Source organism: Chrysemys picta, chromosome 12 (genome assembly GCF_011386835.1).
Source record: "Chrysemys picta bellii isolate R12L10 chromosome 12, ASM1138683v2, whole genome shotgun sequence".
Taxonomy (NCBI): domain Eukaryota; kingdom Metazoa; phylum Chordata; order Testudines; family Emydidae; genus Chrysemys; species Chrysemys picta.
In genome coordinates, this window is record NC_088802.1 from 10494584 (window position 1) to 10506675 (window position 12092).

Here is a 12092-nt window from a genome sequence, read left to right on the forward strand (position 1 = left end):
ACAACAAGGAGTCTGGTGGCACGTTAAAGACTAACAGATTTATTTGGGCATGAGCTTTCGTGAGTAAAAACCTCACTTCTTCGGATGCATAGAGTGCACTCTATGCATCCGAAGAAGTGAGGTTTTTACTCACGAAAGCTCATGCCCAAATAAATCTGTTAGTCTTTAAGGTGCCACCAGACTCCTTGTTGTATCCATGACGATGTGATCCCACCACTCGGTGCTTGTTTCCCGAGCCCAAAAGCGGTGTTCCACGGTGCTGAGCATGTTCGTGGATGACACAAGCAATTTTGTGTTGTACGCGTTACGCGGCTCGATAGCATCGTCGGACTCCTCACTCTCACTGTCACTTTGGATCTTAAGGAATAGTTCGACAGCCAAACGTAACGTGCTGATGAGATAAGTCAGCATACGCCTCACCAGTTCGGGCTCCATTTCCCGCAGACAGATCACGCTGCACAGAAACCGTTGAAAGATGGCGCTAAAGGTGGATGGAAACAAAGGGATTTCTGGGATGCGAAGCGATGCATAACGGGGCGTTGGGACCGGACCCAGAATCCCCTGCACCCACGCCTCCTTCCCCCAACCCACGGTGCCATAATGGGAAGAAGTGCTCTGTGGGATAGCTGCCCATAATCTACCGCTCCCAATGGCGCAGCAAATGCTGCAAATGTGGCCACGACAGTGCGCTGGGCAGCTGTCAGTGTGGACAGACTGCAGCGCTTTCCCTACTCAGCTGTACAAAGTCAGGTTTAACTCTCAGCGCTGTATATCTGCAAGTGTAGCCAAGCCCTAAGGAAAATACGAAGCAAGCACGTTTTCTCACCCCACCTGCTGTTGCAGGCAGTTCATAGTTTTTAGTACACAGCCTGGATTTCCTTCCAGCCCTGGTCCATCCTCCCCACTCCAAGGCCCCTGTTGCCTTTCAAGCCATCTTGTTGCCTTCTGTAAAGATGGGAGAGGAGAGGTAAAAATGGAGGCAATTCTCCCTTGTGCTTTTATACCTCTCTCCTCTTTGAGGTTCATCCCCCAGTCGGGGGGCAGGCGACAATCAGTCTGTGGCCTAAGTGAGCGTGCAGCCGTCCTTCCGGAGAATTGTAACTCTCCTGTTCCCAGCTCCACAGCTGATGAATGGCCGGCTGAGCAATTACTGGCCACGTAGCACCTAGCTGGTGTGTAGGTGACATTGTCTCTGAGGAGCTCGTCTGTGGGCGTTTTCCAGCTTTACAGCATGTAACAAACATACAGCAAACTCTCAGAGCTCCATGGACAGTGCTGATAGACACATTTTAATGGGACAATAATATTCAGCAGAAGATGACTTTTCCCATGATACCTCACAAGCCATACTTTGGAGAAGATTTATCATTTTATAAACGTGGTGCCCATAAGAGTGTAGACCAGTGGTCCTCAGATGTGTTTCATTGCCACCACCACCTTGGTGTCTGTGGTCATTTACGCCCCCACCCTCAAAAGCACATATATCACCACCCAGCTCTAAAGGCAGAGTAGTCGCTTGTGATGTGCACAGCTCTGAAGGTCTCCAATAGCAGCACAGAAGTTAGGGTGGCTACGTGAAGAGTGATATTCCTCAATATCGCTGTTCACAGCAGACTTATCACCCCATTGCCACCCCGACTTCTGTGCTGCTGCTCCACCTGGGTTTGAGAGCCTGAGCATTTATCCCCACCTCCCAGATAGGCCTGTTCCTTCCTCATGAGCCCCAGCCAACTGGTGCTGAAAGCCAGTGCTCTTTAAAAAAAAAAAAACCCAACAACCCACACTGATCGCGCCTCCCCTGACACATTCCTGTGCCTCCATTGGGATGCTCTGCCCACACTTTGAGAATTGATAGTGTAGAGAGTCACCAGGGGGATGCGGAGTCAAGATAGTAACACCTGCTCCTTTCCGTATCTGGGATCCCCAGAGAAAATGTCCGAGCAGGAAAGTGGAACAGATCCGATTAACACTAACCTTGCAAAATTTCAGCTATAAACTTTCCCTCCATCCTTCAGCCCCTACCCCCAGCGAATTCAAAGAGACTGAGCTGGAATTGGGCAAGTGGCATGGGACATGGGCATAATCACTGAATTATTGATCCCTGATTTAACAGAATACAGGAACACTTTGGATAGCTAAACATAGACTACTACAGTTACCCCTCTTAGAATCATAGAATATCAGGGTTGGAAGGGACCTCAGGAGGTCATCTACTCCAACCCCCTGCTTAAAGCAGGACCACTCCCCAACTAAACCATCCCAGACAGGGCTTTGTCAAGCCTGACCTTAAAAACCTCTAAGAAAGGAGATTCCACCACCACTCCAGGTAACCGATTCCAGTGCTTCACCACCCTCCTAGTGAAAAAGTGTTTCCTGATATCCAACCTAAACTATCCCCACTGCAACTGGAGACCATTACTCCTTGTTCTGTCATCTGGTACCACTGAGAACAGTCTAGATCCATCCTCTTTGGAACCCCCTTTCAGGTAGTTGAAAGTAGCTACCAGATATACCATCATTTTTCTCTTCCGTAGACTAAACAATCCCCGTTCTCTCAGCCTTTCCTCATAAGTCATGTGCTCCAGCCCCCTAATCATTTTTGTTGCCCTCCGCTGGACTCTTTCCAATTTTTCCACATCCTTCTTGTAGACTGGGGCCCAAACCTGAACACAATACTCCAGGTGAGGCCTCACCAATGTTGAATAGAGGGGAACGATCACGTCCCTCGATCTGCTGGCAATGTTCCTACTTATACAGCCCAAAATGCCGTTCGCCTTCTTGGAAACAAGGGCACACTGTTGACTTATATCCAGCTTCTCATCCACTGTAACTCCTAGGTCCTTTTCTGCAGAACTGCTGCCTAGCCAGTTGGTCCCTAGTCTGTAGCAGTGAATGGGATTCTTTCATCCTAAGTGCAGGATTCTGCACTTGTTCTTGTTGAACCTCATCAGATTTATTTTGGCCCAATCCCCTAATTTGTCTACATCCCTCTGTATCCTGTCCCTACCCTCCAGCGTATCTACCAGTCCTCCCAGTTTAGTGTCATCTGCAAACTTGCTGAGGGTGCAGTCCACATCATCCTCCAGATCATTAATGAAGATACTGAACAAAACCGGCCCCAGGATCGACCCTTGGGGCACTCCTCTTGATACCGGCTGCCAACTAGACATGGAGTCATGGATCACTACCAGTTGAGCCCGTTGATGTACCCAGCTTTCTATCCACCTTATGGTCCATTCATCCAGCCCACACTTCTTTAACTTGCTGGCAAGAATTCTGTAGGAGATCATATAAAAGCTTTGCTAAAATCAAGGAATAACACATCCACTGCTTTTCCCTCATCCACAGAGCCAGTTATCTCGTCATAGAAGGCAATTAGGTTACTCAGACATGACTTGCCCTCTTCTTCCAAGTCCTTGAAAATACACATTTACATTTCAAACTCTAGCTATCTAAGGTGGACACACTTTTAAAATCTCTCTCTAAACGTTGACCCTGAGTCAATTACATGCAATTTGCTTAACCCTTTCTTGCCACGTGTCACAGAAGTTTAGATCCTGTATGAATTCTTCCATGTTTAATAAGGTCAGACCTCCATATGAAACACTTTCCGCAGTCCAAGCACTTGTGGGGTCTCTCTCCTGTGTGGATTGCCTGATGCTGAACAAGGTATGACCTTCTTATGAAACTTTTCCCACAGTCCAAGCACTTGTGGGGTCTCTCTCCTGTATGGATTGCCTGATGTTGAACAAGGTTAGACCTTCTTATGAAACTTTTCCCACAGTCCAAGCACTTGTGGGGTCTCTCTACTGTGTGTAATGCCTGATGTTGAACAAGCTTTGACCTCTCTGTGAAACATTTCCCACAGTCCAAGCATTTGTGGGGTCTCTCTCCTGTGTGTAATGCCTGATGTTTAACAAGGTCTGACCTTCTCATGAAACTTTTCCCACAGTCCAAGCACTTGTGGGGTCTCTCTCCTGTGTGGAGTGCCTGATGTTGAACAAGCTTTGACCTCTCTATGAAACATTTCCCACAGTCCAAGCACTTGTGGGGTCTCTCTCCTGTGTGTAATGCCTGATGTTTAACAAGGTCTGACCTTCTTATGAAACTTTTCCCACAGTCCAAGCACTTGTGGGGTCTCTCTCCTGTGTGTAATGCCTGATGTTTAACAAGGTCTGACCTTTGTATGTAACCTTTCCCACAGTCCAAGCACTTGTGGGGTCTTACTCCTCTGTGGATTGTCTGATGATAAACAAGGTGTGACCTTCTTATGAAACTTTTCCCACACTCCAAGCAATTGTGGGGTCTCTCTTCTGTGTGGTTTGCCTGATGTTGAACAAGGTTTGATCTTTGTAAAAAACTTTTCCCACAGACCAAGCACTTGTGGGGTTTTTCTCCTGTGTGGATTGCCTGATGTTTAACAAGGTTTGACTGCTCTATGAAACTTTTCCCACAGTCCAAGCACTTGTGGGGTCTCTCTCCTGAGTGTAATGCCTGATGGCGAACTAGGTGTGACCTCTGTATGAAACTTTTTCCACAGTCCAAGCACTTGTGGGGTCTTTCTCCTGTGTGTAATGCCTGATGTTTAACAAGGTCGGACCTTCTTATGAAACTTTTCCCACAGTCCAAGCACTTGTGGGGTCTCTCTCCTGTGTGGATTGCCTGATGTTTAACAAGGTGTGACCTTCTTATGAATCTTTTCCCACAGTCCAGGCACTTGTGGGGTCTCTCCCCTGAGTGGATTGACTGATGACGAACTAGGTGTGACCTCTGTATGAAACATTTCCCACAGTCCAAGCACTTGTGTGGTCTTTCTCCTGTGTGTAATGCCTTATGTTTAACAAGGTCGGACCTTGTTACGAAACTTTTCCCACAGTCCAAGCACTTGTGGGGTCTCTCCCCTGTGTGGATTGCCTGATGACGAACTAGGTGTGACCTCTCTATGAAACATTTCCCACAGTCCAAGCACTTGTGTGGTCTTTCTCCTGTGTGTAATGCCCTATGTTTAAAAAGGTCGGACTTTCTTATGAAACTTTTCCCACAGTCCAAGCACTTGTGGGGTCTCTCTCCTGTGTGGATTGCCTGATGTTTAACAAGGTTTGACCTTCTCATGAAACTTTTCCCACAGTCCAAGCACTTGTGGGGTCTCTCTCCTGTGTGGATTGCCTGATGACGAACTAGGTGTGACAGCTGTATGAAACTTTTCCCACAGTCCAAGCACCTGTGGGGTCTCGCTCCTGTGTGTAATGCCTGATGTTTAACAAGGTTTGACTTTCTTATGAAACTTTTCCCACAGTCCAAGCACTTATGGGATCTTTCTCCTGTGTGCATTGCCTGATGTGTAACAAGATGTGACCTCTGTATGAAACTTTTCCCACACTCCAAGCACCTTTGCGGTCTTTCTCCTGTATGGATTGCCTGATGTTCTACAAGGTGTGATCTTCTTATGAATCTTTTCCCACAGTCCAAGCACTTGTGGGGTCTCTCCCCTGTGTGGATTGACTGATGACAAACTAGGTGTGACCTCTGTAGGAAACATTTCCCACAGTCCAAGCACTTGTGTGGTCTTTCTCCTGTGTGTAATGCCTTATGTTTAAAAAGGTCGGACTTTCTTATGAAACTTTTCCCACAGTCCAAGCACTTGTGGGGTCTCTCTCCTGTGTGGATTGCCTGATGTTTAACAAGGTTTGACCTTCTCATGAAACTTTTCCCACAGTCCAAGCACTTGTGGGGTCTCTCTCCTGTGTGGATTGCCTGATGACGAACTAGGTGTGACAGCTGTATGAAACATTTCCCACAGTCCAAGCACTTGTGTGGTCTTTCTCCTGTGTGTAATGCCTTATGTTTAACAAGGTCTGACCTTCTTATGAATCTTTTCCCACAGTCCAAGCACTTGTGGGGTCTCTCCCCTGTGTGGATTGACTGATGACGAACTAGGTGTGACCTCTGTATGAAACATTTCCCACAGTCCAAGCACTTGTGTGGTCTTTCTCCTGTGTGTAATGCCTTATGTTTAAAAAGGTCGGACTTTCTTATGAAACTTTTCCCACAGTCCAAGCACTTGTGGGGTCTCTCTCCTGTGTGGATTGCCTGATGTTTAACAAGGTTTGACCTTCTCATGAACCTTTTCCCACAGTCCAAGCACTTGTGGGGTCTCTCTCCTGTGTGGATTGCCTGATGACGAACTAGGTGTGACCTCTGTATGAAACTTTTCCCACAGTCCAAGCACTTGTGTGGTCTTTCTCCTGTGTGGATTGCCTGATGACGAACTAGGTGTGACCTCTGTATGAAACTTTTCCCACAGTCCAAGCACTTGTGTGGTCTTTCTCCTGTGTGTAATGCCTGATGTTTCACAAGGTGTGACCTCTGTATGAAACTTTTCCCACAGTCCAAGCACCTTTGGGGTCTTTCTCCTGTGTGGATTGCGTGATGTTGAACAAGGTTTGCCCTCTCTGTGAAACTTTTCCCACAGTCCAAGCAGTTGTGGGGTCTCTCCCCTGTGTGGCTTAACTGATGTCTAATTATTTGTGTCTTTGATATGAAACATTTCCCGCACTCGAGAGACTGAAGGTAGTGCCAGGGTGGCTCTTTCTTGGCATTTGTCTGCGGCGCTGTGGGATCCTCCTCTCCTCCCCCACCGTTAACAGATTCATCCACTTTCTTCCCTGGGTGGTGTCCCAGAAGCCTCTCTGACCTGTGCCAACTTCCCCAGGCTTCTGCCTGGTCCAAGTACTGGGAAAAATTCCCTTCAGCTCTTCCTACAAAGGTCCCCTGCGGTTCCACTTCCCCAGGAACTTCCTCATGATGATTCCCCTCCTCATTCTCACTCCCTCGCTCAGCACCTGCTGGGAGAGACACAATCCAGACAGGAGTCATTGTGCTGGGGAGAAAGAGGAATAGCACAAAGGGAAAACCCAACACAAAGACTGAGCAACGGGACTCCGCCTCCACATCTCACCCAAACACTCACAGGGAAGGAAAGCTGGGAAGCAAACTCCTGCAGAGAAGAGGCTGGGTGGAATGGCGTGAGCTATATCTGATGACTGCAGCCCTGTCCTGACTGAGATGAGGAAGAACTGAGGGCGCTTACTCACACCATATTTTGGGATCCTAACCTTTTTCCTTCATTCCCTAGATGGTTTCTGTGTCAGTCCTCACCTGTACAGGTGCATCTCAGAAGCCTTCTTTCCTTGCACGCCTCGAGATCGGGCACCCAGGGCTCCTCCCCTTCTTCCAGCCGGGCGATCAGCTCAGGTTTGGGAAGGGGGAATCCTGTGCAGAGGGTGAAATCAGACCAGATCAGGGTGCATGGAGCATTGGTGGAGTATTTGTCAGAAAGGACATTGCGTGAGTGGAACCTGTCCCTGCGCTCTGCTGGAGGAACGTGGAAGCCAAGAGGACGGGAAAATGGTCACTGAGTCTCTTGCGCAGAGGAAGTTATCTGGGGAGGTGAGTTGAATGATTACTACACCCTCACTAGGCGTTCCCAAGATCTGTGCACTCTGGGGGCCTTGCTGACTCACACACAGCTCTGGACTTAAACGCCTGCCTCTTTCTAAACCTGCAGAGCCCAGAGCCCTCCTCATGGCTGGAGCTATTCCCAAGGAGGGAGGTGAACAGGGATTGTTTGTGCAGCTGCGAAACAACACAGACAGGACAATGATGGATTTATGCCCCTTTGAAAACTGGAGGGTGGGGATGGTTTAGCTTGTCCATTGTGTTTTGACACCCATGTCCCACTGGAGAGGGCACAGAGATGCAAGTCTCTCTCACACGGCAGCTGTGCATTATGGAACCCATTCGCCTCTGAGCTAACTGACCAGGGAAGAACCTGAACAGAGTTAGACATGCAGACCCCACGACTTCGAATAACCGAGGGGACAAGAATCCCTTACCCAGTGAGGTCACCGTCTCGTAGTTCTCCTGCATGACGTCCCTGTAGAGGGCTCTCTGAGCGGGGTCCAGCAGAGCCCCCTGCCCCTGGGTGAAATACACAGCCACCTCCTCGAAGGTCACTGGCATCTGGAACAACAAAAGCCCCCACTCATTACCTGATGCTCCAGCCACAATCCCACTAGTCATGTGTGAGGACAGATAAAGAAATGGAAGCTCTGGGAGTGACAGAGTAGCAGAATCCCACCCCCACCCTGCTCAGAGCAGCCAGGAGCCTTCAGGGGATGGGGAGAAGGTGAGAGCTACTTGTCTCCCCCCAGCACACGGAGGAGGGCAGGGTCTTCTCATTTCCCACACACCTGTGAGACACAGGCTGATACGGGAAGCAGAACTCTGAGCCAGTGACAGGAATCCCAACAGCTTCCCTTCGTATTTTACAGCAGCCTGTGGCTAGTGGGGTCTCACTCCCAGCCCTGTGCAAGGGGATTGTATCCTGTTTGAGAAATGGGGGAATGTCCCATCTCCCCTCCCCCATCACCAATGGGCCCACTCAGAAAATTAGCAGGTTTATCACATCCTGTCTCCTCCCTGCCCCTGCCCAGGAGCTCCCTGATAATCCCCTACCTGAGCTGGCTCCATCACAGACATTTCCCTTCCCTGTCTCCTGGAAGATGGGCCCATCTGGAGCAAAAGGTGGACGTGATTCCTCAGCCTGTCAGGGCAAGAGGGGCGATGGGGGAGGTTACAGAAGGGGCTTCAGTCCATGTAACACCGTGATTCCCTCCCAGACTCTTCAGATCCTCCCAGTAACAGTATCTCTGAGCCAAATGCTAGAAAAAAAGCAGAACTAAAGGGGCCACTTTGGGGGATTTTCCCACACTGCCGTGTAAACTCATCTCCCTTAGGAGCAGCAGGAGCCCTGTGATGGCATCACTAAAGAATGAGCTGCCCTGGACTCCCCCAGCAGCCCCCAGGGACAGGCAGGCAGAGGCTGATCCCATTGGCCCATCCACACTCCCTGCCTGCCCAAAGCAGCAGTGACTCCGGTGTGGCTGAGATGTGAATCCTGCCCAGAAATCAGACCAGGACCCTGGGCGACCCCAAAACTCATGAGACACAGACCCCACCAGCACGGGTGTGTCTGACAATAACACACTGGGAGCAGGGTGTCGGTGTGGGGGGATGGGTTTTTGCCTCTGTCCTCCGCTAGTCTCCCCAGACCCCTACTTCCCTCGCAGTGCCCCCCACTCACATCTTCCCCATTCCAGCCTCGCTCCCCTCAGCCCCACAATCCCACCGCATCGCCCCATGTTCCCTTCAGTGCGCCCCCGCCCCCATCCCAGCCTGCCCCCCGCATCCCCAGCGCCCGCCTCCTTCCCCCACCCCGCTCCCCGCCACCTGCCCTCACCCCCTGCCCCTCTTTATCCTCCTCCCCCTGCAGCCCGGGGGTGACGGGGGGGCGGGTCTCTCTCACCTTCCCTCCGAGCGGGGCCCCCTGGGGCAGGGGCCGGGCCGGGAAGGGGCCTGGCCGGGCTGGGGGCTCTGCCCTGGGAGAGGCTCCTGGGGAGCAGCGGGAAGGGCCCTGCTGGAGATTCCCCTCTCCCGGCTGCAGCCAGGGCTCCGGGCTCCCAGCACCAGCCGCCGGGGCTCGGGGATCTCGCCAGGAGCCTGGAGCCAAAGTCACTGCAGCGGCTGCGAGTCACTTCCTGCTGCCGGGCCTGAGCCCAGCGATCGCTCCCCCCAGAGCCGCCTCCCAGCTGCTCCTGGGTCCTAGCGATCAACCCATCGCTCTGCAGCATCTCTGTGTCCGGCTCCTGTTCCACTCACAGGCTCTATGGTCAGAAGGGCCCATCATGAGCATCTAGCCCAGGGATTCTCACAACCAAATGTGGTGGCCTCAGAGTGTGGCCAGAAACTCCTACTGGTGGCCGCTCTGACACTTTCCCTATAATCCTAACTAACTTTACGGGAAACCAATAAATATGCACAGAGGTAAGCAGGGGAAACGGTCTTACTATTGTGGGGAACTTTTCTGGCTTATACACACCCTGATAGAATCGAATAGCAAAAGGAGCTGAGTCCTCGCTCCGTTTACCTGGAGACCTGCCTGACCTCAAGGACTCCCCTTCCACTCTGGTGTCTGAAACCGGGACAAGGCTGGCCCCAAGATTCCTGCGGGTTCTGCATCTCCAATTTTGTTGAGATTACTCAGGACAGAGGCTAGGGTGTCGTATCCCCACTCTGGGGTGCTCTCTTCACGCTGGACGCATCCCTGATGTCGCCATTGAGCATTGCGTAAAGTTCAGAACAATTACGATTTATTAAACAGCAAGTAATAAAAAAAATTAAGGAAAAAATGGGAAGGGGGAAAGGAAAACATGATGTCATCCCACGCTGCCCAGGGTCCCCCCGTTGCTCTCCCCAGCTGTTCATCACACCCAGCTCCAGACTGCTCCAGATCCATCTTCCCTCTGTATCAGTGCTTCTGCTGCTCTGCCTCCAACCCAGCTCTGGCTGCTCCTCTCCCCTTAGCTCTGCCCTTCTCTGGCAGGCAGCTCCAGCTCACCCAGAGAACGGGCACCTGACTCCCTCATTGGCCTGCCTGCCTCAGGGTTTTCTTTTCCCATTGGTCCTTCCTGTCTTTTGGTACTGGGAGAAGCCAACCAACCCCTCCCGCCCCCACTAAGTTTCAGTAAGGGGCCAACAGTCATGGGGTCAGGCAACTTCATGGTGTGTGTGAGCTCCAAAGCATCCTTCAGGTGAATTATAAATTTCTTTGTTTACCCCTTTCTTCCTGTTGGTGATGGACAGCCAGATAAGAGTTTTCTAACAACCACAGTCGGTCCTTTGTCATCTCTCAGGACTTTGAGTGGGACAATCCCTTGAACTATGAAATATTTCACTAACAAAAACTTTGACATATGTCTGGGTCTTTATGGACAGATCCTCGTCTTTGAACCTGCTGAGGGGTTTTGCCATAACAGCAAATGTCCGGGTGTGTTTGCAGAGCACAAAGGCTGAAGCTCAGAAACATCCCTGATTAGTCACCTTCCCAACTAGCCAATTGCCCTGCATCCATAGCTGAGTGATTGCTGCGAGATCCCGCCCACCCAGGGAGACTCCCAGTCCTGGGGGAGTGTCCCACAAATCGGCGCTGACTGACAGCTGTTGCCAGCACTCTGCCACTGTGACAGCTGCCAACACTGCCCTCACCTCATGAGTATCCCCACTGCACCCCCTCCAGCACCCCTAACTCTACAACCCCCCGTCAGTTCCCACCCCCCATCAGTGTCCTCTTTTGGGGCACCTCGAATATGGTCAGCCTAGCAACAAACACCTTCAAATCTCACCATTCTACATGCACTGGTGTCACACGCATTTCAACGGCACAATATTCAGCAGATCATGAGATTTCCAATTATCCCTCATCAGGCACACTTTGCACACAAAATATCATAACCCTACACAAGTGGTGAACATGGGGTGCAGAGGTTATCACAAGAGGGATCAGTGTGGGGTGAGTGGGGCTACGAAACTCTCTGTCATCCCAACGCAGGACACGAGGGAACATGGGGAGGGCGTGACCAGCTGGCTATCGAGGGCCGTGGAGGCAGGCAGGGAGAGGAGCCCCTCCTCAGGCTTGGCCCAGGTCCACTGGAGCTGCTGGGGAGAGGAACTCCTCCCTCACCCCAGCCACAGGAGCTGCCACGGCTGGAGAGAGGTGCCTCTCACCCAGTCCCAAGCAGCTGTGGTGAGAAGGAGGGCTGGGGGGAGTCCTCTCCACACCGCAGTCTGCACCCCAAACTCCTCATCCGCATCCCCATGCCACAGTCCGCACACCTGGTCAGAGCCTTCACCCCTCTGCACACCATCCCTCTGTCGTTATTGATATAATCTGGGACCATATAGATCATTGTTGCAACCAAGGTCCTGTAGTGGCATGCAAATCTTGTATAAAGGGGGTCAAATGGGGTGTCTAAGACAAGGTTATGGTTTACTGGTTATGATTATGCTGTCTATGTGTGTGTATCACTTTTGTAGTTGAAGTTATGAATATTGGCTCTATACTGTCTGTATTTCAAACTTAGGCTATGCTGCTGGGTGACATCCCAGACAAACTGGTGTTAGCTCTGCCTAGCCTGTTTGATGGCCCATTAAGGACCATCAGCTATACAATGGACCCATTGAGAGAAGGCAGA

The 12092-nt window shown here is 51.0% G+C and overlaps 2 protein-coding genes across 15 annotated transcripts in view; both read right to left on the bottom strand.

The window, feature by feature from the left end:
* Positions 1–12092, bottom strand: part of LOC101948742 (zinc finger protein RFP-like) — a 1201957-nt gene that overhangs the window by 677394 nt on the left and 512471 nt on the right. The gene's annotated exons all lie outside the window — the stretch shown is intronic.
* Positions 1–12092, bottom strand: part of LOC101952396 (zinc finger protein 850-like) — a 58369-nt gene that overhangs the window by 3521 nt on the left and 42756 nt on the right. For 4 of the 14 annotated variants that reach the window (XM_065564317.1, XM_065564322.1, XM_065564316.1 and 1 more), the window contains 3 exons: positions 7896–8022; positions 7159–7272; positions 1269–6845 (listed from right to left, as the gene is read on the bottom strand). In XM_065564317.1, the coding sequence (XP_065420389.1) occupies positions 3541–6845; positions 7159–7272; positions 7896–8022 (3546 nt within the window). In that variant the 3' untranslated portion in view covers positions 1269–3540. Of the gene's footprint in view, positions 1–1268; positions 6846–7158; positions 7273–7895; positions 8023–8517; positions 8606–9367; positions 9638–9988; positions 10166–12092 lie in introns of those variants that run through there. The other 10 variants (XM_065564323.1, XM_065564324.1, XM_065564319.1 and 7 more) reach the window with 8 other exon arrangements.